Here is a 25,959-nt window from a genome sequence, read left to right as displayed (position 1 = left end):
CTTCACGCCACATGTTCATCACTCTTCCGCTGCAAGAATTGGATGTCAACTAAACAATGTCCTTCTTCCTCCTTCCGTAAAAACAATGTTCACAGAATCAAACAGGTTTTCCAGGTAACCTTTTAGCCTAGCCCGCCTGGCATCCCCTCTTCACAGTGTGCTTGTGCTACAGGGATGGCATCCCAGCCGGCCCATTACCATCTTCACCCATAAAAAAAAACAAGAATAATTAGATTCAAACAGGTTTTCTAGGCAAGATTTGGGCAAGTCACACGCCTCAGTCTCCTCCTTGTCTGGCTCTTCTTCCATAAGCATGAGAGGTCAACGATCAACGGAGCCACTTCCGCTCTTCACCATCCAGCAAAAGGCAACAACAACAACAACAACAACAACAACAACAACAACAACAACAACAAAAACTCAGATAAATAACTATATGCAGATACAGGTTTTCTTGGCAAATTCTATCAACATACTTTTTATATATTCTTGGCGGCGTGAAGCGGCTTAAAGCGTCTCGGTGTGGTCCCCAACCAGCCTCCACGGCCCATGCCTCTCACCACAGCCAGTACAAGCCCCACCTCATGAATTGATAGGAAGGAAAAATACCCTAACCAAACCTAACGACAGACAAACCTTCCTTCTTCACCTCCTCCCCGACCTGCCTCACAACGCACCCACACACAGCCAAGGCGCCACAGCATGACCAACACAGCCGTGGCGCCACAGCAACACCAACACAGCCAAGGCGCCACACCAACACCAACACAGCCGTGGCGCCACAGCAACACCAACACAGCCAAGGCGCCACACCAACACCAACACAGCCAAGGCGCCACAGCAACATCAACACAGCCAAGGCGCCACAGCAAGACCTATACAGCCAAAGGCACCACAGCAAAACCAATACAACCGTGGCGCCACACCAACACCAACACAGCCGTGGCGCCACAGTAACACCAATATAGCCGTGGCGCCACAGTAACACCAATATAGCCGTGGCGCCACAGCAACACCAACACAGCCAAGGCGCCACACCAACACCAACACAGCCGTGGCGCCACAGCAACACCAATATAGCCGTGGCGCCACAGCAATACCAAAACAGCCGTGGCGCCACAGCAACACCAACAGAGCCGTGGGGCCACAGCAACACCAACACAGCCAAGGCGCCACAGCAACACCAACACAGCCAAGGCGCCACACCAACACCAACACAGCCGTGGCGCCACAGTAACACCAATACAGCCGTGGCGCCACAGCAACACCAACACAGCCAAGGCGCCACAGCAACACCAACACAGCCAAGGCGCCACACCAACACCAACACAGCCGTGGCGCCACAGTAACACCAATATAGCCGTGGCGCTACAGCAATACCAACACAGCCGTGGCGCCACAGCAACACCAACACAGCCAAGGCGCTAAAACAACACCAATACAGCCAAGGCGCCACAGCAACATCAACACAGTCAAGGCACCACAGCAAGACTAATACAGCTAAGGCACCACAGCAAGACCAATACACCCGTGGCGCCACAGCAACACCAACACAGCCGTGGCGCTACAGCAACACCAACACAGCCAAGGCGCCACAGCAACACCAATACAGCCAAGGCGCCACAGCAACACCAACACAGCCAAGGCGCCACAGCAACACCAACACAGTCAAGGCGCCACAGCAAGACCAACACAGTCAAGGCGCCACAGCAACACCAACACAGTCAAGGCGCCACAGCAACACCAACACAGCCAAGGCGCCACAGCAACACCAACACAGTCAAGGCGCCACAGCAACACCAACACAGCCAAGGCGCCACAGCAACACCAACACAGCCAAGGCGCCACAGCAAGACCAACACAGTCAAGGCGCCACAGCAAGACCAACACAGCCAAGGCGCCACAGCAAGACCAACACAGCCAAGGCGCCACAGCAAGACCAACACAGCCAAGGCGCCACAGCAAGACCAACACAGTCAAGGCGCCACAGCAAGACCAACACAGCCAAGGCGCCACAGCAAGACCAACACAGCCAAGGCGCCACAGCAAGACCAACACAGCCAAGGCGCCACAGCAAGACCAACACAGCCAAGGCGCCACAGCAAGATGATGTCCTGACCACACTTCAGCCTGACAACACGAGAAGCTTTGGAGTCACAGCATTGCCTCGGGACAAGCTGACCGTTCACTGTAGATTGCACGCTCATAATGCATTTTGAGTTTATTACACAAAGTTATTTAACCCCTTCCATACTGGGATACATTTTTACCTTTGAAATTTATGTATGATTAGACCATTTTATTGACATTAGGAAGGGTCTATGGAGGTCAAAAGATTAGTGACCACAGTCCACTATTTTAATCCCACACATAAGTTTTTTGAGGCTGTATAAAATCACCAAATGAATGAATGGAAACGCAAGATGGTACTGAAGGGGTTAAACGCTTCAGACTACTACAAACCTACTCCTGTAAACTGTAAACCTTGAACACACACACACACACACACACACACACACACACACACACACACACACACACACACACACACACACACACACACACACACACACACACACACACACACACACACTTACTGGTAACTACATATGAATGATTTTCGTAATGAATCTCACTTAAAATAAAGGATAATGATAAAAAAAAGTATATCTTGAATACCACTCAAACCAACACACACACACACACACACACACACACACACACACACACACACACACACACACACACACACACACACACACACACACACACACACACCTGCAAGTCACTCTGATTCACGAGCCAGCACAGCATCCACCGATTACAGGAAAAAACAAGATGAAGTCACCAAGTTCACAGAGTTTTTCAAGTGGTATTTAGAGGATGAGTTATGACTGAAAGCGGCCAAGGATGTTCTAGTATCAGCCTCCTTGAACTACTCTCAAACCCGGCTACAGGAGGAGGAGGAGGAGGAGGAGGAGGAATAATGAGATGGGGTTCTTATGACAATTTACAAGTGAAAGCAAGTTTATGTATCTAGGACATGGCAAAAAAAAATGTATCCTTGCTAGAAATTACCTATCCTCTTCCTGTCTTGTTGCCACCCTTGCCTCACCCACACCCACGCTCACCCCCACGCTCACGCCTCGCCAATGGGACGGTGTGGCCTGCCGAGTGCTAAGTGCTGTGTGGATAGGAAAGGAATTCGTCTGGATATTACATGAAGCTCTGGAACAATTACACGTTTGTCCTGTCTTACATTATGAACCTCTTCAATACTGGGACATTTTTTTACTTGGGATTTGAGTACGATTAGACCACTTTACTGACATTAGGAAGGGTCTATGGAGGTCAGAAGATTAATGGCCACAGTCTTCACTATATTAATGCCCCACATGAGTTTCTGAAGCTGTATAAAATCACCAAATAGTAAGCGGAATGAATATGGATACGCGTCATGGTACTGAAGGGGTTAAGTACCTTGATATCTGTGTACGATTTATTTTACTGACATTAGGAAAGGTTTATGAAGGTCAGAAGGTTAATGGCCAGTTTTCACTATCTTAATCCCCCACATAAGTTTCCGAAGCTGTGTAAAATCACCAAATAGTAACCACAAGGAATATGGAAATGCGTCATGGTATTGAACAGGTTAATTATTGATAAAATGGTGATTAACAGGTCGTGGTTAGGTGACGTGTAGATAAGCATTGTAAATAAACCTACTTATGTGTATACTGAGACACATACACACACATACATGAAAAATAAATCAAAATAAAAACAATAAAATCAAATTATTCATACATGCATACATTCACGTACATAAAAACACACAAAAATGATAATTAATGATGGTATACACATGAAGACATATACATACATAGTGCATAAAACTGTATGTATGTATGTATGTATGTATAAACAATATATAATTATGTATCCTTTATAGACACTCCTGTACAATAAAAAGAGGAGGAAAAGCAAGCACAAAATACAATTCTATAAACGTCGCACACTACAGAACCAAGAAGAAAAATTGACCGCAAAGTGTTTCTAATCTCACACCAGCGTCTTGTAGAGAACACGAGAACACAACTATCCTCACTCCGCTGGAATAAACCACACACGCAGACTGTTTCCCCATCTTACCCATTGCTTATGTACTCTACTGGTTTAGTTTATGTCTACCTATTTATCTATTTATCTATCTATCTGTCTATGTGTCTATCTATTCATCTATCTATTCATCTACGTATCTATCTAGTATCTATCTATCTATCTGGCTGGCGGGAGAGAGGGAGCTGTGTGAGAAACGTTTATCAATTACACGCCAACAACTGAGAAAAAAAAATTGTTGTTTAAATAAAATCAGTTCAAATTAACCTCGATCTGAAGGAAGGACTACTTTTGTGGCCTCGAACTGAACTCCGCCATATTAGGCCGGGAACTTTCTTCCGTCTATTCTTCGGCAAATTAAAAGTACTATTTGTTATTTGCCTGTTCACGAGGATCCTTTGTTCCCGCAACACTGGAAAGGCGACGCGGTGCCCAGCTTGCCTAATGCTAATCCGCTGTCAATGTAACATGCTTGGTGTGGTTGTCAGCGGCACCTCCACCACTTATTACTTTGGTCACCCCTTCGCCACTTCAGAACACGAGTTGGCGATACAAAAACTCGCTCCCCAAGATCCTCACAATGAAACAAGCCAATTGCAGACTCAAAAAACACGCAAGTGAAATTTAAATGAAAGCAATCTTCTGCTACGACTCTACAAACAATTTTTTGTCGACTAATTACACTCAACGCGGGTTAATTTATGCCGCGTTTCAAAAGTGACCGTGTTGTAACGTGTTCCTTGATGGCTGCCAGCGGGCGTGTCTTCCTGTCAGATGATCGCCGCCAGTGTGACGTCACGGCTCAATCCAGTATATAAGGCGAGGCGAGTAGCCACAGGACACAGTCAGCCTTTAGACAGTCAGCAATCAACATGAACGGAAAGGTAAGATGTCTTTTGGCTAAAACGAAATGCAATACTAAGACACTCGGCAGGTGTGCCTCCCTCAGGGGAAAGCTGGTGCGGAAGTCATAAGAGAACTTCCTGCTTCTTTCCGCCCCTCAAGGGACGCCTTCCCTCCTCCACATGAAGACTAATGACTGTCTCCTTCCGCAGGTCTTCTTCCTCCTGGCAGGCGTGGCCGTGGCCCTCGCTGCCCCTGACCGCCGCCCAGCAACCAGCTACGGCGTCCCCAGGGTGAGCATCCGAAACACTTTGTGGTCATCTCTATGTTTTACACTTGACTATTTCATTACGAAACGCACACACACACACACACACACACACACACATCACGAACTCTGAGCTCTTTCCACAGAGGAACAGCTGGCTGGGTAATCAAGAGATGACCGTAGGTGAACACACACACACACACACACACACACACACACACACACACACACACACACACACACACACACACACACTTGTCAGTTCACTTTCTCTGGCGGCGGCAGCAATGCAGCTCTGCAAGCCAGCCTCAGCAAAAAGTGCGCCACGTTTCTAAACACTTCATACATCACAGCCTCGCAGAGCCTGAACCAGTGACGGTCAGGAAGAGCGGAACGGTCACTGCACACGCCCCGCCCACCACAAGGCCGTGCTTCCCCCTCCCCTCTCCTCTTTCCCTCCCTCCCTCAGGCTTCCGTGGCCCCACACCCTTCTATCAGTACACTCCTTGCCCCACTCACATGACCCATGTTCAAGGTCACACCGCTCCCTCCTTGCTCCTACACAAGGTCACGTGCATCCCTCCGTGCTTGCCCCTTACCACCCACCCCCCGCCACACCAACACCTAACCCTTGCTCTCCTCCCCCGCAGGACTCTGACTCCTTCGAACACTTCCGCCCCTCATCCGGCTCCTTCGAGCACTCTGACTCCTTCGAACACTTCCGCCCCTCATCCTCCTCCCACTCCTTCGAGTCCTACGAGTCCGACGAGTTCACCAGGCCCAACTACGAGTTCCAGTGGGCTGTCAGGGACTCCTCCAGCGGCAACGACTTCGACCACAAGGAAGGTCGTGACGGCGACGACACCCAGGGCGCGTACTCCGTGCACCTCCCTGACGGCCGCCGCCAGACCGTCACTTACGTCGTGGACGGTGACGACGGCTACGTGGCCGACGTCAAGTACGACGGCGTGGCTCGTTACCCCGACTCCCACTCCCGCGAGTCCTTCGAGTCCCGCTCCTTCGAGTCAGGCTCCTTCGAGTCCTACGCTCCCCCAAGGAGGACTTACTTCGCCCCTGGCTCCAACGAGTCCAAGTAAACTCCTGACGCCCCGAGCTGCCAACACCTCGTCACTTGCCAGAACTTTCCCTTACAAGACCTTCACGATGGATAGCTTAGCTAAATTATTTGTATTTATTGCATTAAATCATGAATGAGTTTCCATCCTTTTCACAAACATCATCAACCCGAACCACACTGCAGCACAAGCTTCACTCCACACTTGTGCATTGAAGAGAAGTGCCGCTGTGCCTCAGGAAGACATCACCTGCCACACACAGGTCCCTCACGTCCCTCCAGCACCGCCGCCCTCAACACTCACTCTTCTCGTCTGCCACACACCACCAGCAAGTTGACACCACGCAACCACCGCAGCCACACCTTACCACACCACGAGGCACGAAGGAGACGCAACGTTATGGCCATTCAGACCACCGTCAATCTTAGACACAACATGAACCCTTATAACTCACAAAGCTGTATAGAAAAAAGAAATCAAGCGATGCAATAGTAAGAAAATTCGCAAGTCTTTCCTCGTACGGACGTGATAGGGCGTGGCGGGAACCTGTGCACATATTTTAAGATAAGTAAGACCCTGAAGGCAGTCAAGACGTTAGCATGATTAAGTATGAGTCTGATGGTGCTGTCTGCTATCACCGCATCTCAGAGTGAATGTTAATGGCGCACTAAACCTTGAAGGAACAATGAGAGAGAGAGAGAGAGAGAGAGAGAGAGAGAGAGAGAGAGAGAGAGAGAGAGAGAGAGAGAGAGAGAGAGAGAGAGAGAATTTCCTCTTGGCATATGATGTCATAAAAGCGCTCTAGTTTGTGTTGTGGTGTGTGTGTGTGTGTGTGTGTGTGTGTGTGTGTGTGTGTGTGTGTGTGTGTGTGTGTGTGTGTGTGTGTGTGTGTGTGTGTGTGTGTGTGTGTGTGTGATTAACCAATACTTCCTTTTACCCTTTGGCGCCGTTCAGTCAAGAACCCTCATTTCATATCAAGGTGGAGGGAGGGAGGGGGGATGTAGTTAGAGGGAGGGGTGGACCACGTGCCTTCGCCTCCTCTCCCTGAACCAGAAAGGGATATGCGGAATACCTGCCTTTAATTTTTTTTCTTCCTTCTTTTTCTTATTCCTTACCACTCCACTTACCTGCTTTTCATTTCTTCCGCTTCTGTAAACTATTCTTTTTCTATTTCCTATTCTTATTTTGGCATGATTTGAATTCCTTCCTCATATTTGTAAGTCCTCTTGTAGTATCTTACTCCTCTCACCCCCAATTATTTTTTTCTTTCATTTGCTTTTAATCCTTTCAGAACTGGAATGCCTTTTTATCTATTTATTCTTTTATCTATTTTTTTTTTTTTTCGTGTGATTAGACGATTTTGTTTACATCAGGAAGGGTCTATGGAGGTCAGAACATTAACCCTCTTCAGAACTATGACGAGTCTTCCATATTCATTCTGCTTACTACTTGGTGATTTTATAGAGATTCAGAAACTCGTGTGAGGGATTAAGATAGTGAAGATTCTGGCTATTAATCTTCTGACCTACATAGACTCTTCCTAATGTCAATAAAATGGTTTAATCGTACACAAATCTCAAGGTAAAAAAGTGTCCCAGTAGTGAAGGGATTAATGGCAACAGTCTTCACTACTTTAATCCCCCACATAAGTTTCTGAAGCTGTATAAAATCGCCAAATAGTAACCAGAATGAATATGAAAACGCGTCCTGGTACTGAAGGGGTTAAAATTTCACTTTCTTTTTCTCCTTTTTCTTTCTGCAGTTTTCTTATCACTAATCATTCCTAATCTTTCTTCTGTGACTAATCAAATTTTTCTATTATTTCTTTATTTTCCTTTCATACTTATTATCTTTAATCCTTTACTATTTGTTTTCTTTCGATATTTTTTTCAATAATCCTTCCTTATCTTTTCCCCGTTTATCTACTCGTATTAATCTATTATTTCTCTATTTTTCTTTCGCATTTCCTAATTTTAATCCTTTAACTAACCTATTCTTTCTCCCTTTTCCTTGCAGTAGTTTTCTTATCACTAATCTTTCCTTATCTTTCCCTGTTTATCTATTATTTCTCTATTTTTCTTTCGCATTTTCTAATTTTAATCTTTTAACTAACCTATTCTTTCTCCCTTTTCCTTTCAGTAGTTTTCTTATCACTAATCATTCCTTATCTTTGTGACTAATCGTATTTATCTATTTTTTCCCTATCTCCCTTTCATACCTCCAATTCTTAATCCCTTACTAAGCCACTGTAGTACTGTTATATTCACCCACTATAGTTCTTTTCCCTTTCATTACTTCCACTATTAATTAATTACCTCTTCAGTACTGGGACGCATTTTTACTACGAGTTTGGGAATGATTATACGATTTTATTTGCATTAGGAAGGCTCTATGGAGGTCAGAAGATTAATGTACAGAGTCTTCACTATTTTAATCCCCACGTAAGTTTCTGAAGCTATATAAAATCCCTAAATCGTAGGCAGAATAAATATGAAACACGTCATGGTACTGAAGGGGTTAATTACCTCTATTACATCACCCATTAACATATACGTGCAGAAACAAAGCACAGTTAACAGCTAACTTGACCACTCTTCTATTTCTTTAGGGACACGCTGAGGCTTTTGCAATAACGCCCATCCATGCCAGTTCAAGTCCAGTTCAAGTCCAGATGCAGAAAAAAAAAGTAGTGTTTACCATTAAATTGATACACTAGTCAGAAAAAAGGGCGGGAAAAAAAATAGTCCACTTCAAGTCCAGATCACAAAAAAAAAATAAATAAAATAAGTAAATAAAGTAGATAAAAACAAGTTCAGTATATAAAAATTGAAAATAAAATAACATAAATGAAAATAAGAGTAATAATTAAACCCGTCGTCCATGGTCACAACTCATTCATTATTTATCCCGCAGTTTGCCTCAGCGTGTCTCGTCAACAAGTGAAAAACTCTTGTCTCTCATCACGACTGTTTTCAAAGACCACAGGGGTGACTGGCCGGTTACTACAGTAGGTTTAGCCTGTTATGATTGTAATGCAACAGTTAACCAGTACTCTCAATCATTCATACCTTTCTTTAGTAAAAACTCTAGAACTTCCTAACTGCTGTATTTTCAACTTCTTATGACTTGAGTTTATTTAAGAGGGAGGTTTCAAGACATTTATCCCTTTCTTTTGACTATCTCTTTCGGACCTACAGAGGACTGGCAACTAAGTGGACCTTTTAATTAATTTTTTTTTTTCCCTTGGTCAGCTTCCCTTCATATACAAAAGCTTGCTCTAGCGTGTCACGTCAACAAACTCTTGCTTCTCACCGCGACTGTCTTCAAGGGCCACAGAGATGACTGGCCGGGTTGTCAAGTATGTTTAGCTGTTATGATTGTAGACATATTCAATCTCTCACTACAACCAAAAATACAACATCTTTAAAAAATCAGAAGGCTTTAAGTAACTATTTAACATAAGAATATAAGAAATTTTTAATCCTTATCTTTGGTACATCTTTCCTTAACTATAGAAATATGTGAGACATCTTTATTCTTCCTACTGACACCTCCAATCTTCAAACCAGATAAAAATTCCAAAATTATTTCTTTTTAATCGCTTTCTTTCTCGTAGATGTTTGTAAAGATCCCATGTATTACGTCTGGTGATGCTAAATGTTTCGTATCGCAGTGAAACGGTATTAAAAAACTGATACGAGTAGTCACAAGGAGAAAGATAAGGAAGCATTAGTGACAAGAAACGTACGAAAGAAAAGGGAAAGAAGAGACATACATATGAAAGGCAAAGAAATGAAAAAAAGATATCAAAAAGGATCAATAATAAGAAATAAATTAAACGAACCAGTTGAAATAGGGAGGAATAAAGTACTACACGAGTGATGAAAAGGGGGAAGGAATTAAAACAGGAACGCAATACGAATAAGGAAATAAAAATGAAAATAAATAGTTACAAAAATCCGAAGAAATGAAAAAGCAGTTACTCTTCTTATAATTTTGACCTCCTTCAGTATTGGGAAGCATTTTCACCATGAGTTTGGATATGATTAGACGATCTTACTTACATTAGGAACAGTTTATGGAGGTCAAAAGATTAATGGCCACAGTCTACACTATTTCAATCCCCCACATGAGTTTCTGAAGCTGTAGAAAATCACCAAATAGCAACTGGAATAAATATGGAAACGCGTCGTGGTACTCAAGGGGTTCAATAGTGGAAGTGAGGCGCAGGACATGTTAATCTTTAGTGTACTCTTGTTTCGTCTTGCCTCACACCCGTACTGCGCTTTAGTATTGGGAGAAGACTGGCTTGGAAAATAGCAATGTGATAACTTGTAACCCGAGAATGAAGAAGAAATTAAACAAGTAAGAAAGAAAAAGGTAACCAAGAATGAAGAAGTGAAGATGAAGTGAGAGAGTAGAAGAATAATTGAAGGAAGAAGACGAAACACAAGAAAGAAGGTAACAAGAATGAAAAATATAAAAGAAAATGAGAAACACACGACACGAGGCAAGAAGGTAATAAGAATGAAGAAATGAAGATGGAAGTAAGAAGTAGAATAAATAAAGTAAGAAGATAAGACACACGGAAGCAGGTAAGAAGGTAACAAGAATGAAAAAAAAAATGAAAGAAAAAAGACGAGACACACGACACGAGGTAAGACGGTAACAAAAATGACAAAATGAAGACAATAGTAAAAAAAAAATAGAAAAAAAAATAAAGTAAGACGATGAGACACAACGGCAGGTACCAAGATACAACAAACCCATTATTTCAGTGGATTTCCATAATATTTCTTACATACAGGGAACGAGGGACACCAACACTGAAGGTGAGCGAAAACTTATGAAAAATACGTGCTAATTGTATGGGTGTTTTTTATTTCACGTCTAAAAAATATTTGAACCACTAAAGCGAACCAGAGAGAGAGAGAGAGAGAGAGAGAGAGAGAGAGAGAGAGAGAGAGAGAGAGAGAGAGAGAGAGAGAGAGAGAGAGAGAGAGAGAGAGAGAGGTACCAAGATTCAACAAAATCAGCACAATTTCTAATACGGTAAATATTCATCTTCGTAACTGTTCTTACCTGTCTCAGTCTTCTCTCTTTTTTCCTTAGTGTGAAATAACTCGCTTCTTCTTTTCTGTTAGTTAATACATCCACCTGCATGTTTGTTTACGACGTCTGATGATGCTTGGAACACAATTTTCATAAGACATACAAAGTTGCAATCCTCTCTGTTTCTTGTTTTGCTAACCCCTTGACAACCATGACGCGTTTCCATATTCATTATGCTTACTATCTGGTGATTTTATAGAGCTTCAGAAACTCACGTGGAGAGTAAAATAGTAAAGACTGTGGCCATTAATCTTCTGACCTCCATAGACCCTTCCTAATGTCAATAATATGGTCTAATCACACATAAAACAAATCTCAAGGTAAAAATGTGTCCCTGTACTGAAGGGGTTGAATCTAAAACATATGTATCTTTTTTTTTTTTTTTATAAGTCTGGTGATGCTTTCGTCTTATAAGATAGCAAAAATACATCCATTCTCTTATTTACTTACTTATATATTTATTCATTTATTTTTCCTTTTTCTCTTTGCTAAATAAACGATACTAGTTTTTGTTTTCCTCTGATTTCAGTATAACCACCTATTTTTGTTTACTGCCTGGCGATGCTAACCTATAACTTTCATACACTACGATACTTCAACATTTACAAAAGCAAGTCTGGCGATGACGAAACACCTGTGTGGGATTCAGAACACCTCTCGTACCTCCCAATCAATCTCGATGTTACCTTGTGGTGCGCCAGGTGAGGAGGTGCAGTCAGGTAATGTCAGGTCAGGTAACGCAGGTGAGGTCAGATGCCTTAGATGATGTCAAGTATGTGATAAGGTCAACTAAGATAAGGTCATGTACATCCGGTAAGGTCAGGTACATGAGGTGAGGGCAAACTGAAGACAGGTAGCAAGGTCAGGTTAGACACGTAATGTTAGGTCAGGTAACTAAGGTAAGGTCAGGTAATAATGTAGTCAGGTAAAGGTGATGTTAGATAAATAGGTTAATGTTATGTTAGATGCGTCAGTGAAATCAGATATGTAAGGTGACGTGTTTCCTTAACCCCTTCAGTACTGGGACACATTTTTACCTTAGCATTTATGTACGATTAGACCATTTTATTGACACTAGGAAGGGTTTATGGAGGGCAGAAGATTAATGGACCACAGTCTTCACTATTTTAATCCCCCACATGAGTTTCTGAAGCTGCATAAAATCACCAAATACTAACCAGAATGTATATGGAAACACGTCATGGTACTACAGGGATTAATCATACATATATAACCGAGACATCTTTATATTCTCACCTTCAGTCTTTAAACCAGGTAAAAATTGCAAAATCCTTTCAAGTTAAGATGAAGTCACATATACTTAAGTAATGTGAGGTCAGAATAAGGTGAAGTCATTTGTACACTCAGAAATCAATAAATCTTCCTTTGTGTTTAGTTTTCCCTCAACCTCCTCCTCTCTTTCCTTTGTCCTCCGCCCTGTCCCTCAGTCCCTCAGTGTTACGTCCCCTCCTGTGCTTGCAATGTACCAGTTGTCGGGTCAGAAAAAGAATATACTCTAAGGAAAACGTTACAAAGGCTTTCAATATGTGTCATGGCTGTCTTCATACGTGTTTACTCGATTCCTGTTCTGTTTGTCAATGTGTGTTCATGTTTGTTTGGGTTATTAGGCACCTGTCAGTATGTTTGGGCTACAGAGAACATCACATCACCACACCACATCACATCGCACACCACATCGCACACCACATCACACACACACACACACACACACACACACACACACACACACACACACACACACACACACACACACACACACACACACACACACACACACCACACCACACCACACCACACCACACACAAACAGTCCTTCAATCTACTGATCATGCAACGCTCTAGTTACCTCACCCCAAAATCACACACACAAACACACAAGCACACACACACACACACACACACACACACACACACACACACACACACACACACACACACACACACACACACACACACACACAACAATTGACCAACATATGACGAGACGCAAGCTAATATAAATACAAACGTAACTCTTACATCTCCTTACAATTATACCTTTACCTGACCACCTGCCTATCTGGGTAACAAAAAATAACAGCACATTATTACCATTACTTTTTAACCTACATGCATCTAGAGTTCAGTCCCTCCTTGGGTATAATACAAGAAGGAATACTGCAATTGATTACGAGTGGGAAAAAATTAGACACTCACTCCACATTCCTGCGCAGTGAGGTAAGGAAGGAAAGGGTAAACTTGCAACACACTAATGCCAGAATTCGTAAACGTTTCAGTGCTTTTATCTCGCCTGCATTTAAGAGTCTCTAGTGGAGGTTACTGCCGCTTTCATTCCGTGTGATTCTAGTGATAGTTGAACAAGATTTAAGCAACGTTAGGAAAAAAAAAAAAAAAAAACAGCCCAGGAGAACAGTTGAAAAAAAGAACTTATGAAATCCCTATACTTTTAACAATGTGGATTTAAGTTTTCCTCAAATTTTTATAACTTATTTATTAGATTTCTGCAACATTAGGTGAAAAAAAAAAAGTCAGGAGAACAGTTGAAAAAAAAGTGCTTATGAAACCCCTATACTTTTAACAATGTGGATTTAAGATATCCTCGCATTTTTATAACTTATTTATTAGATTTCTGCAACGTCAGGAGGAAAACAGAGAGGAAAACTTGCCCTTTGAAACTAGGCCTTATGAGAATCCTACACTTTTAACTCCTTCAGTACTGGGACGCATTTTTATCTTGTGTTTTGGGTATGATTGGACAATTTTACTGACATTAGGAAGTGTCTATGGAGGTCAGAAGATTAATGGCCAACCTTCACTATTCTAACCCCGCCGTGAGTTTCTGAAGCTGTATACAACCACAAAATAGTACGCAGAGTGAATATGGAAACGCGTCCTGGTACTGGAGGGGTTAAGAACGTGAATTTAAGTTTCCTCGCATTTCAGTAACTTATTCACTAAAAGACTTTGAGTTAATTTTCGTGGCAGAGATTAATTATCCCTCTTTTAAATGAATAGGAATAGAATAGAAGAAAAATATCACTTACAAATAGACGAATGAAACGAACAGACTAAATAATTACTCAGAAATACAGAAAAAATATGCTTCGTTCCTTCAGCGTCTGCATTTCAACACCTCCACCGCATGACGAGTTGACTTAATTTGCCCACCGGTTCATTATCAGCATCCTGAATGGGCAGAGTAGAAAAGCACTCATAGATGAAGCAAGAGAGAGAGAGAGAGAGAGAGAGAGAGAGAGAGAGAGAGAGAGAGAGAGAGAGAGAGAGAGAGAGAGAGAGAGAGAGAGAGAGAGAGAGAGAGAGAGAGAGAGAGAGAGAGAGAGAGAGAGAGAGAGAGAGAGAGAGAGAGAGAACTCCTTTACTCCAATACTACTTACGACTCCAGTTGATAATGACTCTCCATCATAAACACTAAAAAAAAAAAATAAATAAACACTCACAAATAATCAGAATGAAAAAAATAAATAAAATAAAACAAAGACTTCGAACACTAATTAATTATAACTTACAAATAAACAATAGATAAATATAAACATGAAAAAAAGAAGAAGAAAAAAAAACCCAGCTTCTTATTTAGTGGAGGGCAGGTAAAGGTGTACCGTGCCAAGAAGTGTACCGTGAGATAGGACAGGTGTGGGTCTAATTGTACCCTCCCCTGATTACCTGCTCTGTGTACCACTACGCCCTGAATACTTTCGCTCTATCTGCATATCTATCTATTTGCCACGTGTCTTTAATTTCTTCATTATACGTGTGTGGGTTGACTTAGCGATGCATCAAAGTGGTGGCTTATTGTTTCTCTTGGCTTCATGTAGTCGAGTTTTTCTCTTCTGTTTATTTAATTGTTGAATATAGAACATGGACTGAAACTGAAACTGGATCTCTCTCTCTCTCTCTCTCTCTCTCTCTCTCTCTCTCTCTCTCTCTCTGAAGCGACTTTTTGCTTTAATTGTAAGAAAAGATGTACAGTCATCCATTTTTCACGAATAAGTCTTGCCTTTTTTTTTCCATTTTCTCCTTCTTTTCCAAGGATTCATAATGTTCAAATGAGCGAAATCAACCTCTCTCTCTCTCTCTCTCTCTCTCTCTCTCTCTCTCTCTCTCTCTCTCTCTCTCTCTCTCTCTCTCTCTCTCTCCCCCCGTCTCGTTCTTCCAGCCTCTTCCGTGAACACTTCAACACTTTATCAGGAAAGTTGTTCTCCTTCCTTACCTACATCCGCTTCCCACTCCTCTGTGCTTCCGCGGTGCACACAGGAACACAACACACAGGAACACGCCGCGCCACACAGACATGCATTGGTCTACCTTGCTGGGAAGTAGAACAGTGCCATTAGCGGGAGGAGAGAGAGAGAGAGGGGAGGGAGAGAGAGGTATAAAAAAAAATAAAAATGTGCAATCGACAAAAAAGGGATATAATTCATTTACGTGTGAAGGAAGCTGGTCAAGGGTACAAAAAAGCATATAGATAAACAAAAAAAAGTAAGTCCTCTCTCTCTTTCTCTCTCTCGTCTCTTAATTGCCCGTTCCTTAAGAGCCTTAGAGGAAAAGAAAAGAGCGTTGCAACAGAGCATAAGCCACTCAAGTCGTTATTACCAAACAGTGTAGTCTGGCACGTGAATCACTGAACACTAGCAAGACAAGACAATATGAGACAGATAGACAGACAGACAGACGGACAGACTAGCAGAGAGAGGGAGAGAGGACACAGCATACAAAACACTCAGTTCCCTATTACTAAAATTAATAATACAGTACGTGAACAACTAGGAACATTAGTAGCAGAACAGTAAAGTAAGAGCGAGAGAGAGAGAGAGAAAGAGAGAGAGACAAACAGAGACAGAGAAAGAGACAGAGACACATAGAAAGGACACAACAACACAAAACACTTTAATTCCTTCCTCATTAGCAGGCAAGGCAACACAAATACATACCCTTGCAACTCTAACTAGTGGCGGAACAAGACAATTAGTGAATATATACATCATTATACATTTCATAGCCAGTGACAGTGCGTTGTGACCTCGCCGCCATGCACTTTTAGTTTTTGCCAGTAAATAAACACTTTCTTCTTTTCGTTTTGGTTTATAAAGCAGTAGCGGTGGTGGTGGTGGCGGTGGTGGTGGCGGCGGTGGCGGCAGTGGAGGCAAGTTTCTCTTATCATTAATGTTGCTATTAAACTCCTTTTCTCCTTGGCCTCCGTTTTCTATAAGGCAATAATCCAGTGGAGGTGGGGAGGGAGGGAGGGGCACTGAGATAGAATAAAAGCAGCGAGGCAACTTTTGTTTTGTTTTGTCATGGTCTCCTGTTTTTTGCTTGAATTTATGGATCGTGTTTATCTTGCTGTGTGTCTGTGTGTCTGTGTATGGATCTTATTTATCTTGTTGTGTGTCTGTGTGTCTGTCTGTCTGTCTGTCTGTGTATGTATCTTGTTTATCTTGCTGTCTGTCTGTCTGTCTGTCTGTCTGTCTGTCTGTGTGTCTTGTGTGTGTGTGTGTGCCTGTCTCTGTATGGATCTTGTTTATCTTGTTGTGTGTCTGTGTGTCTGTCTGTCTGTCTGTGTATGTATCTTGTTTATCTTGTTGTGTGTCTGTGTGTCTGTCTGTCTGTGTATGGATCTTGCTTATCTTGTGTGTCTGTGTGTCTGTGTGTATGTCTGTCTGTCTGTCTGTGTATGTATCTTGTTTATCTTGCTGTCTGTCTGTCTGTCTGTCTGTCTGTCTGTCTGTCTGTCTGTCTGTGTGTCTTGTGTGTCTGTGTGTCTGTCTGTCTGTCTCTGTATGGATCTTGTTTATCTTGCTGTGTGTCTGTGTGTCTGTGTGTGTCTGTCTGTCTGTGTATGGATCTTGTTTATCTTGTGTGTCTGTGTGTCTGTCTGTCTGTCTGGATGGATCTTGTTTATTTTGTGTGTCTGTGTATCTGTGTGCCTGTCTGTGTGTGTGTCTGTCTGTCTGTGTATGGATCTTGTTTATCTTGTTGTCTGTCTGTGTGTCTGTGTGTCTGTCTGTCTGTCTGTACGTGATCTTGTTTATCTTGTTGCACTTTATTCCCCCGCTGGCTGGTGAGATGATGACCTGATGACCCCAATGACATGACACCTACAGGAAGCTCACGGGGAGTATTCGTGTGTAGATAAATAGATAGATAGATAGATAGATAGATAGATAGATAGAAAGACCGATAGATAGATAGATAGATAGATAGATAGATAGGTAGATAGATAAATAGATATAGAGAGACAGACAGATAGATAAAAAAGATAGATAGATTGATAGATAAATAGATATAGACAAACACACAGACAGACAGACAGACAGATAGACAGATAGATAAAAAGATAGAAGAGTAAATGAATGAATAAACAAATAAATAGACAAATAGATAAGCAGATGTATGCACACTAATAGATGAATAGGTGAAAGGATGGATTGCTAGAAAAATAAATAGATAGATAAAATAAATAGATACAAAACTAGACAGACAGAATAATACACAGATACACAGCAAGGCCAACAAACCAACAGGCAGGTAAATCAACAAAACCGTGTAACATAAACAGATATACACACTCAATTATCTTACAAGCTCCAGCATATCATTTCTTACTTTCCTTTGCTCCGTCAATGTTCCCGACCTACATCACTGGTGGCCAGATTTTTTACTCCTGTTCTGTACAACCTGATCAGCCTCTCGTATCGGTGGAAGCTTCATCCCCTTCAGTACTGAGACGCATTTTTTACCATGATTTTTGGGTGTGATTGGACGATCTTATTTGCATTAGGAAGGGTCTATGGAGGTCAAAAGATTAATGGCCTGAGTCTTTAGTCTTTTGGTCCCTACATAAGTTTCTGAAGCTGTATAAAATGGCCAAATAGTAGCCAGAATGAATAGGGCAGTAAGTCATGGTACTGAAAGGATTAAAAGACTTTTATATATCAGTCAATAAAGCAGCTTTCTTCCTTCATCAGGTCTGTTACTGCTGTTCTTTTCTGTAAGCTGAACTGCCACTCATATTCGTGGGAGCTTAACCTCTTCAGTACCATGACACGTTTCTATACTTATTCCGGTTCCTATTTGGTGATTTTATAGAGCTTCAGAAACTTATGTGGGGAATTAGAGTAATGCAGACACTTCCTATTAATATTCTGACCTCCATAGACCCTTCCTAATGGAAATAGAATCGTCTAATCACACCCAAACTCATGGTAAAAAATGCGTTCCAGGACTGAAAGTGTTAATGAATAACATTATATCTTCATCTTTACACGTATACTCTTTCCTGCAAAAAAAAAAAAAAAAAAAATGACAGGTGGCTAGAATATTGTAGAAATTGCCCCTTTCAAACAAAATCTAGAAAGGAATTAGTTAATAAAGTGTTAATGTGCCTTCATGGTCTCTTCAATTTAAATCGTTGGCTCCTTCTCTTGGTGGCACTGGGCCCCTTCTCCTGGTGGCACTGTCAGATTTCTAAGTGACGTTTGGTACAGTCACGTTGAGACCTCCTTGACACAGCCGCTCTTGAGGATTGCTTGATGAGAAACGTGTGGGTATCATTGAGTATCTTTTGTCACGCGTATCATTCGGTATTGTTAGTCAGACGCATCATTGTGTATCGTTTTGTCACGAGTGGGTATCATTGCGTATCATTTTGTCACGAGTGGGTATCATTAGGTATCATTTTGTCACGTGTAACATTGCGTATCATTTTGTCACGAGTGGGTATCATTAGGTATCATTTTGTCACGTGTGGGTATCATTGCGTATCATTTTATCACGAGTAGGTATCATTGCGTATCATTTTGTCACGAGTGGGTATCATTGCGTATCATTTTGTCACGAGTGGGTATCATTGCGTATCATTTTGTCACGAGTGGGTATCATTGCGTATCATTTTGTCACGAGTGGTATCATTAGGTATCATTTTGTCACTGACAGCTTGATTGTATTCAGCTTAGCCATGGAGACCTTGATTTTTGGTCACCTTGAAAATTGGTTAGCTTAGAAATTGGGAAGCTTGAAAATTGGTGAGCTTACAAATTAAACAGCTTGAAAATTGGAAAGCTTGAAAACTGGGAAGCTTGAAAATTGGTGAGCCTCAAAATTGGAGAGTTTGAAAATTGGGAAGCTTGAGAATTGGTGAGCTTCAAAATTAGGAAGCTTAAAAATTAGCAAGCTAGAAAACTTTGATGCTTAAAAATTGGGAAGCTTGAAAATTTGGAAGCTTGAAAATCGGGAAGCTTAAAATTTGTTTAGCTTTAAAATTAGGAAGCTTAAAAATGAGCAAACTTGAAAATTTGGAAGCTTAAAAATTGGCAGCTTGAAAATTTAACAGGTTCAAAATCAGGAAGCTTGAAATATGGCAGGGTAGAAAATTAGGAAGCTTAGAAATGAACAAGCTTGAAAAATTGGGAAGCTTGGTAATTGGATGACCTCAAAATACAGCAGCTTAAAAATTGTGCTGCTTCAAAATTGGTAACTTTGAAAACGAGTAATCTTGAAAAAAAAAAAAAAGTACACGTTTTCGACAGGATTTACACTCAGGTCACCGAGGTCACCAGTCCCAACCGTTGACCTCCCGACTACTGCTGACTGACAAGGTAATTGGCCAGTCAGCCTTCCTTCTACTCATGCAAGGGTGACAGCAGCACAGAAAAGAATATCAGGCAGTGTATAGATTAAGGGCCGCCGTGGTACAGTAGAACCATCCGTGCTTTGGGGTTCCGAGGGGTCTCCAAGCGCACGGGTTCGAATCCTGTCCACGGTCCGAGTGTAGGTTGGGCTTCCTCACACGGGGCAAGGGTTTCCTAGCGCGTGGGTTTGAGATAAGAGGTGCCACAAAAAGTATCCCCTTTAGCCCAGAAATTCCCGTCGAAAGCCCACATGGTGTAGAAAAAAAGTGTGGTGGTTTCCTCTTGTTTTGCCCCTGTGTGGCTTCATTGGTTTGGTAGATTCTTTTAATCTTGTGCTTCCAATGTTAAGAATAGTCATGTTTTAGAATAGTCATGTTTTATCTTATCTTTTGTACGTATTTAGAGTTTTTATAGAGTTATCCTATCCTATCAGTGTCTCTTGTGTGTATTCCATTTGAAAGTAAACCTGTTCTACTGTATCTAATTTGGTAGAATCTTTTTATATCACCTCGTGTTATAAGCTTTTTTTTTATCGTATCTTATTGTCCTTTTGATTAATCTTACTTTATGACATTCCCTCATCTTAAAGCAAATCATCTTAACTCATAATCCTTTCTTATCTTACTTCAGAACCTTTGCGTATCTAATAGCATAGCCTTTATCCTTATCCTGACCTAACTTGTAACCTTTCCTTATCACCTAACCCAAGCATCCAGTGTGCACAGTCTCCCGGGGCGGCGGGGTGGCGGGGCGGTGGGACAGTGGGTGGACGGGGGCACTACACTCCGCCAATTCGTGTAGAAAGTTAGTGAACCAGATCCCAGAGTACCTACTTTTTTTTATGCAGGTGTTATGACAAGAGTAGCGGCCTCGATTCCTACATCGGAGGGAACTTGTGAATATAGGACAAGGGTGTGTTACAAAATACAGGGTTTGGAAACACTGGCGCCGATGGCTGGACCAGGGCGGGACGGGAAGAGCGGGTACAGTTCACCGTCCCACGGCAGCACACAACGAAGAGGTGGAGCCGCTGTGACGTCACCCGGCTGATTAGTATATAAAGGGTGGCAGGTGAGGGCCAGGTACAGTCAATCAACAGACGGTCAACAGCAAACATGAACGCTAAGGTGAGTGGCGGCAGAGCTGGTTCACAATAACACCGATCCTAAATACCTTTGTCTTAACGCACTCACCAACACGGCTACCTTCTTTGGTTTCTGAGCTAACCTGGGCATACAGGTAAAGTTTCCATTACCAGTAGTCGTGGTTAAGATATATTTATTAACTAATATCTATAACTATTCTTTGTGATTAGATATATAAAACAAATTTTACAGGTACGATTCTTTTTTTCTTGAGCGCGTAATGCGAGGGTTTTCTATTCTTTTCTTAAAAAAAAAAAAAAAATCGTTCCAGTGTCATGAAAATAACATTAATCATTGTAGCACTTTGCATCTCGCGTGTTTAAAGACTTCAACAGAACAACAATTAAGTGTATTTCAGATGCTACTCTTGCGCTGTGACTTATGGTAGTTTATTTTTCACGCAGTAACACAAATGCCTAATATTTGTGAAAATCTTGCAAATAGTGCCATGCTTAATTACACTTGTCTGATTCCAGATGTCTTCTGACGCAAAGCAACACACACACAGTAATAATACTAACGGACTGATCTACTCTTGCTTAGATCATACATGTGTTCTAGATTAGCTAACATTTTTTTTCTTCATCTTCTTGGCGCAATGCATGAAGATATTATGTTGCTTCAGCACACCTCGGTGGCTGCACGTGAGTAAGAGAGGCCAAGCTGAGGCAGGAGTACAGTGGGCTCCATTTTTAACGCTATATTTTCTCATCATGACAATATTTGAGAGACTTCAGTGGCGACTAGTCATATTACCATAGTGTTTACCCTATTAAAGAAGCAGAAATCAAGCTGAACTATCACTGGAGTCAAGAGGACACATATGAGACTGTTCAACAAGATGGATTAAGACGATAAAGCGCTTAAGAATAGGAACTTATAAACTGCCTCAGACTTCGATTACAGGTCATGCTCGAGCTAACCAGTGCCTCCCTCCCGCAGGTCTTCTTCATGCTGGTGGGTGTGGCCGTGGCCCTCCCTGCCCCCGACAAGCCCGTCACCAGCTACGGCGTCCCCGCGGTAAGTGTCTCCTCACAAACACTGTGCCCTGAAGTGTTGCATCTCTCAATCACTCACTCAGTTTGTGCAAATCTTAGTCCTCAATCAATGTACTCTGTTTTACCACATTATCTGTAAGGTACACACACACACACACACACACACACACACACACACACACACACACACACACACACACACACACACTTTCTCCGACAGAGGCTATGTCCTTGGTCTTCCTGCGACAATATCATAAAGTGTGAGTAGCGCGGCAAACTGGCGGCATTTAGCGTTATCAGACACGTGTTCAAAACAACCCACAAGTGGAAAAACTGGACATGCTACTTGGCAAACAAACTCAACCCTGACTAAGGGCACGCAGTCTCACCTCTGCACAGTCACGCTGCCTCTTCCCAACCTCCACCCCACCCCCACCACCACTCCACACCCCATACCCCCACACACCCATGTCGCTGTCCTTTGACGCACTACTAACGGACTTCTTCTCCCTCGCCAGGCCTCCCATGAGTCCTCCTCCTTCGAGCACTTCTCCCCCGCCTCCGCCTCCTTCGAGCATTCCGGCCAGGACTCTGACTCCTTCGAGCACTTTTCCGCAGCCTCCGCCTCCTTTGAACACTCCGGTCAGGACTCTGCATCCTTCGAGAGCTACCGTCCCTCTTCCGCCTCCGACTCTGGCTCCGACTCCTACGAGTCCTACGAGTCCAGCGAGGCCAAGTACGAGTTCGAATGGTCCGTAGAGGACGCCTCCACCGGCAATGACTTCGACCACAAGGAGGCCCGTGACGGCGACTACACCCAGGGCGTGTACTCCGTGCAGCTTTCCGACGGTCGCAAGCAGACCGTCAACTACGTCGTTGAGGGCAACAAGGGCTACGTGGCCGACGTTCAGTACGAAGGCGAGGCTCGCTACCCCGACTCTTTCTCCCGCGAGTCCTACGAGTCCCGCTCCTACGAGTCCCGCTCCCACGAGTCCTTCGAGTCCTCCCACTCTGGCTCAGGCTCCGCTGAGTCCTTTGAGTCTGTGTACGCCCCTCCCCCATCCACCTCTTACTCCGCCCCTGATTCTAATGAGTCCAAGTAAACTGTGACTGAGTCTCCCTGAGGCCACGCGCCTCGCGACTGGCGGCCTCTGGTTCCCTTCATGCCTAATCAAAATATGTGAAGTTTTCACGCTACTCTCATCTCTTCCCGTTCTCTTTCCTTTGTTTATTTATGAGTGCACTATTACTTATGTATTGCTATTTATTGCGAAATAAACTCTAAGTGTTATCCTTCATAGTATTCCTCCCCGTCACCATCCCACCGGGCCACCCTTGCCACAGGAGCCACGCCATGCAGTGCACACCAGGGGAGGGTCACACACGGCCACGCCTCACACAGGCCAGTCACTTCACCACACTAAACACGCGGCTGCCTCTCGCTGCCCGGGCTGTCTGCTCCTCAACCTTTATCATAAAACAATTACGAGCCATTGGGTTTCAATCATAGCTCTCAAAGTGATGGTGTAAGTATAGAAAAAAAAAAAAAAAAAAAGCACGTAGGAAGATAAGTAACCAGCACGATGGCCTGTAAACAGCAGCCACACGCCGCAGTGTTGGTGGAGCACTGCCTGCCTGACGTCCAGCCTCAAGTGCTCATTGTGGATGTAAACATTTGACGCAAACAAACATCCTCACATAGGAACACTCTCGTCAGCGGACACAGGCACGCCACGGTTCCTCTCCTGTCTTATTTAACCTTTTCAGTGGCCACTTTTGCTACGTTCATTAAGCTTCTGGTTACTCACCAAGCTTCTGGTTACTCATTAAGCTTCTGGTTACTCATTAAGCTTCTGGTTACTCACTAAGCTTCTGGTTACTCACTAAGCTTCTGGTTACTCACTAAGCTTCTGGTTACTCATTAAGCTTCTGGTTACTCATTAAGCTTCTGGTTACTCACCAAGCTTCTGGTTACTCATTAAGCTTCTGGTTACTCATTAAGCTTCTGGTTACTCACTGCTTCTGGTTACTCACTGCTTCTGGTTACTCATTGCTTCTGGTTACTCATTGCTTCTGGTTACTCACTAAGCTTCTGGTTACTCACTAAGCTTCTGGTTACTCACTAAGCTTCTGGTTACTCATTAAGCTTCTGGTTACTCATTAAGCTTCTGGTTACTCACCAAGCTTCTGGTTACTCATTAAGCTTCTGGTTACTCATTAAGCTTCTGGTTACTCACTAAGCTTCTGGTTACTCACTAAGCTTCTGGTTACTCATTAAGCTTCTGGTTACTCATTAAGCTTCTGGTTACTCACTAAGCTTCTGGTTACTCATTAAGCTTCTGGTTACTCACCAAGCTTCTGGTTACTCATTGCTTCTGGTTACTCACTGCTTCTGGTTACTCATTGCTTCTGGTTACTCACTAAGCTTCTGGTTACTCACCAAGCTTCTGGTTACTCACTGCTTCTGGTTACTCACTAAGCTTCTGGTTACTCACTGCTTCTGGTTACTCACCAAGCTTCTGGTTACTCATTAAGCTTCTGGTTACTCATTAAGCTTCTGGTTACTCATTGCTTCTGGTTACTCACTGCTTCTGGTTACTCACTAAGCTTCTGGTTACTCACCAAGCTTCTGGTTACTCACTAAGCTTCTGGTTACTCATTGCTTCTGGTTACTCACTGCTTCTGGTTACTCACCAAGCTTCTGGTTACTCATTAAGCTTCTGGTTACTCATTGCTTCTGGTTACTCATTAAGCTTCTGGTTACTCACTAAGCTTCTGGTTACTCACCAAGCTTCTGGTTACTCATTAAGCTTCTGGTTACTCACTGCTTCTGGTTACTCACTAAGCTTCTGGTTACTCATTAAGCTTCTGGTTACTCACTAAGCTTCTGGTTACTCACCAAGCTTCTGGTTACTCACTAAGCTTCTGGTTACTCATTGCTTCTGGTTACTCACTGCTTCTGGTTACTCACCAAGCTTCTGGTTACTCACTAAGCTTCTGGTTACTCATTGCTTCTGGTTACTCACCAAGCTTCTGGTTACTCACTAAGCTTCTGGTTACTCATTAAGCTTCTGGTTACTCACCAAGCTTCTGGTTACTCACCAAGCTTCTGGTTACTCACTAAGCTTCTGGTTACTCATTAAGCTTCTGGTTACTCACCAAGCTTCTGGTTACTCACTAAGCTTCTGGTTACTCACTAAACTTCTGGTTACTCACTAAGCTTCTGGTTACTCATTAAGCTTCTGGTTACTCACCAAGCTTCTGGTTACTCACTAAGCTTCTGGTTACTCATTATACTTCTGGTTACTCACCAAGCTTCTGGTTACTCACTAAGCTTCTGGTTACTCACCAAGCTTCTGGTTACTCACTAAGCTTCTGGTTACTCACTGCTTCTGGTTACTCATTGCTTCTGGTTACTCACTAAGCTTCTGGTTACTCACCAAGCTTCTGGTTACTCACTAAGCTTCTGGTTACTCACCAAGCTTCTGGTTACTCACTAAGCTTCTGGTTACTCACCAAGCTTCTGGTTACTCACCAAGCTTCTGGTTACTCACTAAGCTTCTGGTTACTCACTAAGCTTCTGGTTACTCATTAAGCTTCTGGTTACTCATTAAGCTTCTGGTTACTCACCAAGCTTCTGGTTACTCACCAAGCTTCTGGTTACTCACTAAGCTTCTGGTTACTCATTAAGCTTCTGGTTACTCACCAAGCTTCTGGTTACTCACTAAGCTT

General features: G+C 42.9%; 3 protein-coding genes across 3 annotated transcripts; all 3 read left to right on the top strand.

The window, feature by feature from the left end:
- The first annotated feature begins 313 nt into the window (after positions 1-313).
- LOC123501513 (proteoglycan 4-like) lies at positions 314-2,219 on the top strand. Its single transcript, XM_045250367.1, has 5 exons — positions 314-367; positions 538-568; positions 828-981; positions 1,067-1,191; positions 1,375-2,219. Exons 1-5 carry the CDS (start codon positions 314-316, stop codon positions 2,217-2,219), a joined length of 1,209 nt encoding a protein of 402 aa, XP_045106302.1.
- Positions 2,220-4,963: 2,744 nt separating this feature from the next.
- LOC123501284 (pro-resilin-like) lies at positions 4,964-6,448 on the top strand. The gene is made up of 3 exons (XM_045250041.1): positions 4,964-5,003; positions 5,175-5,255; positions 5,881-6,448. The coding sequence occupies exons 1-3, from the start codon at positions 4,992-4,994 to the stop codon at positions 6,325-6,327; spliced, it is 540 nt and encodes a 179-aa protein (XP_045105976.1). The 5' UTR covers positions 4,964-4,991; the 3' UTR covers positions 6,328-6,448.
- Positions 6,449-21,140: 14,692 nt separating this feature from the next.
- On the top strand, positions 21,141-23,520 carry LOC123501276 (pro-resilin-like). Its single transcript, XM_045250032.1, has 3 exons — positions 21,141-21,211; positions 22,172-22,249; positions 22,746-23,520. The coding sequence occupies exons 1-3, from the start codon at positions 21,200-21,202 to the stop codon at positions 23,328-23,330; spliced, it is 675 nt and encodes a 224-aa protein (XP_045105967.1). The 5' UTR covers positions 21,141-21,199; the 3' UTR covers positions 23,331-23,520.
- Positions 23,521-25,959: the final 2,439 nt, after the last annotated feature.

The sequence above is a fragment of the Portunus trituberculatus genome, chromosome 9 (assembly GCF_017591435.1).
Source record: "Portunus trituberculatus isolate SZX2019 chromosome 9, ASM1759143v1, whole genome shotgun sequence".
Classification (NCBI taxonomy): domain Eukaryota; kingdom Metazoa; phylum Arthropoda; class Malacostraca; order Decapoda; family Portunidae; genus Portunus; species Portunus trituberculatus.
This window is presented reverse-complemented; position numbering and strand designations above follow the sequence as displayed.

Excerpts from the sequence above, each read along its gene's own strand:
- LOC123501284 (XM_045250041.1), top strand. Across the intron at positions 5,256-5,880 it reads CCAGCTACGGCGTCCCCAGG|GACTCTGACTCCTTCGAACA; the intron begins GTGAGCATCCGA and ends CCTCCCCCGCAG.
- LOC123501276 (XM_045250032.1), top strand. Across the intron at positions 22,250-22,745 it reads CCAGCTACGGCGTCCCCGCG|GCCTCCCATGAGTCCTCCTC; the intron begins GTAAGTGTCTCC and ends CTCCCTCGCCAG.
- LOC123501513 (XM_045250367.1), top strand. The coding sequence starts at position 314 with ATGAGAGGTCAACGATCAACGGAGCCACTTCCGCTCTTCACCATCCAG. Across the intron at positions 982-1,066 it reads AATATAGCCGTGGCGCCACA|CAACACCAATATAGCCGTGG; the intron begins GTAACACCAATA and ends GTGGCGCCACAG. Across the intron at positions 1,192-1,374 it reads GCCACAGCAACACCAACACA|CAATACCAACACAGCCGTGG; the intron begins GCCAAGGCGCCA and ends GTGGCGCTACAG.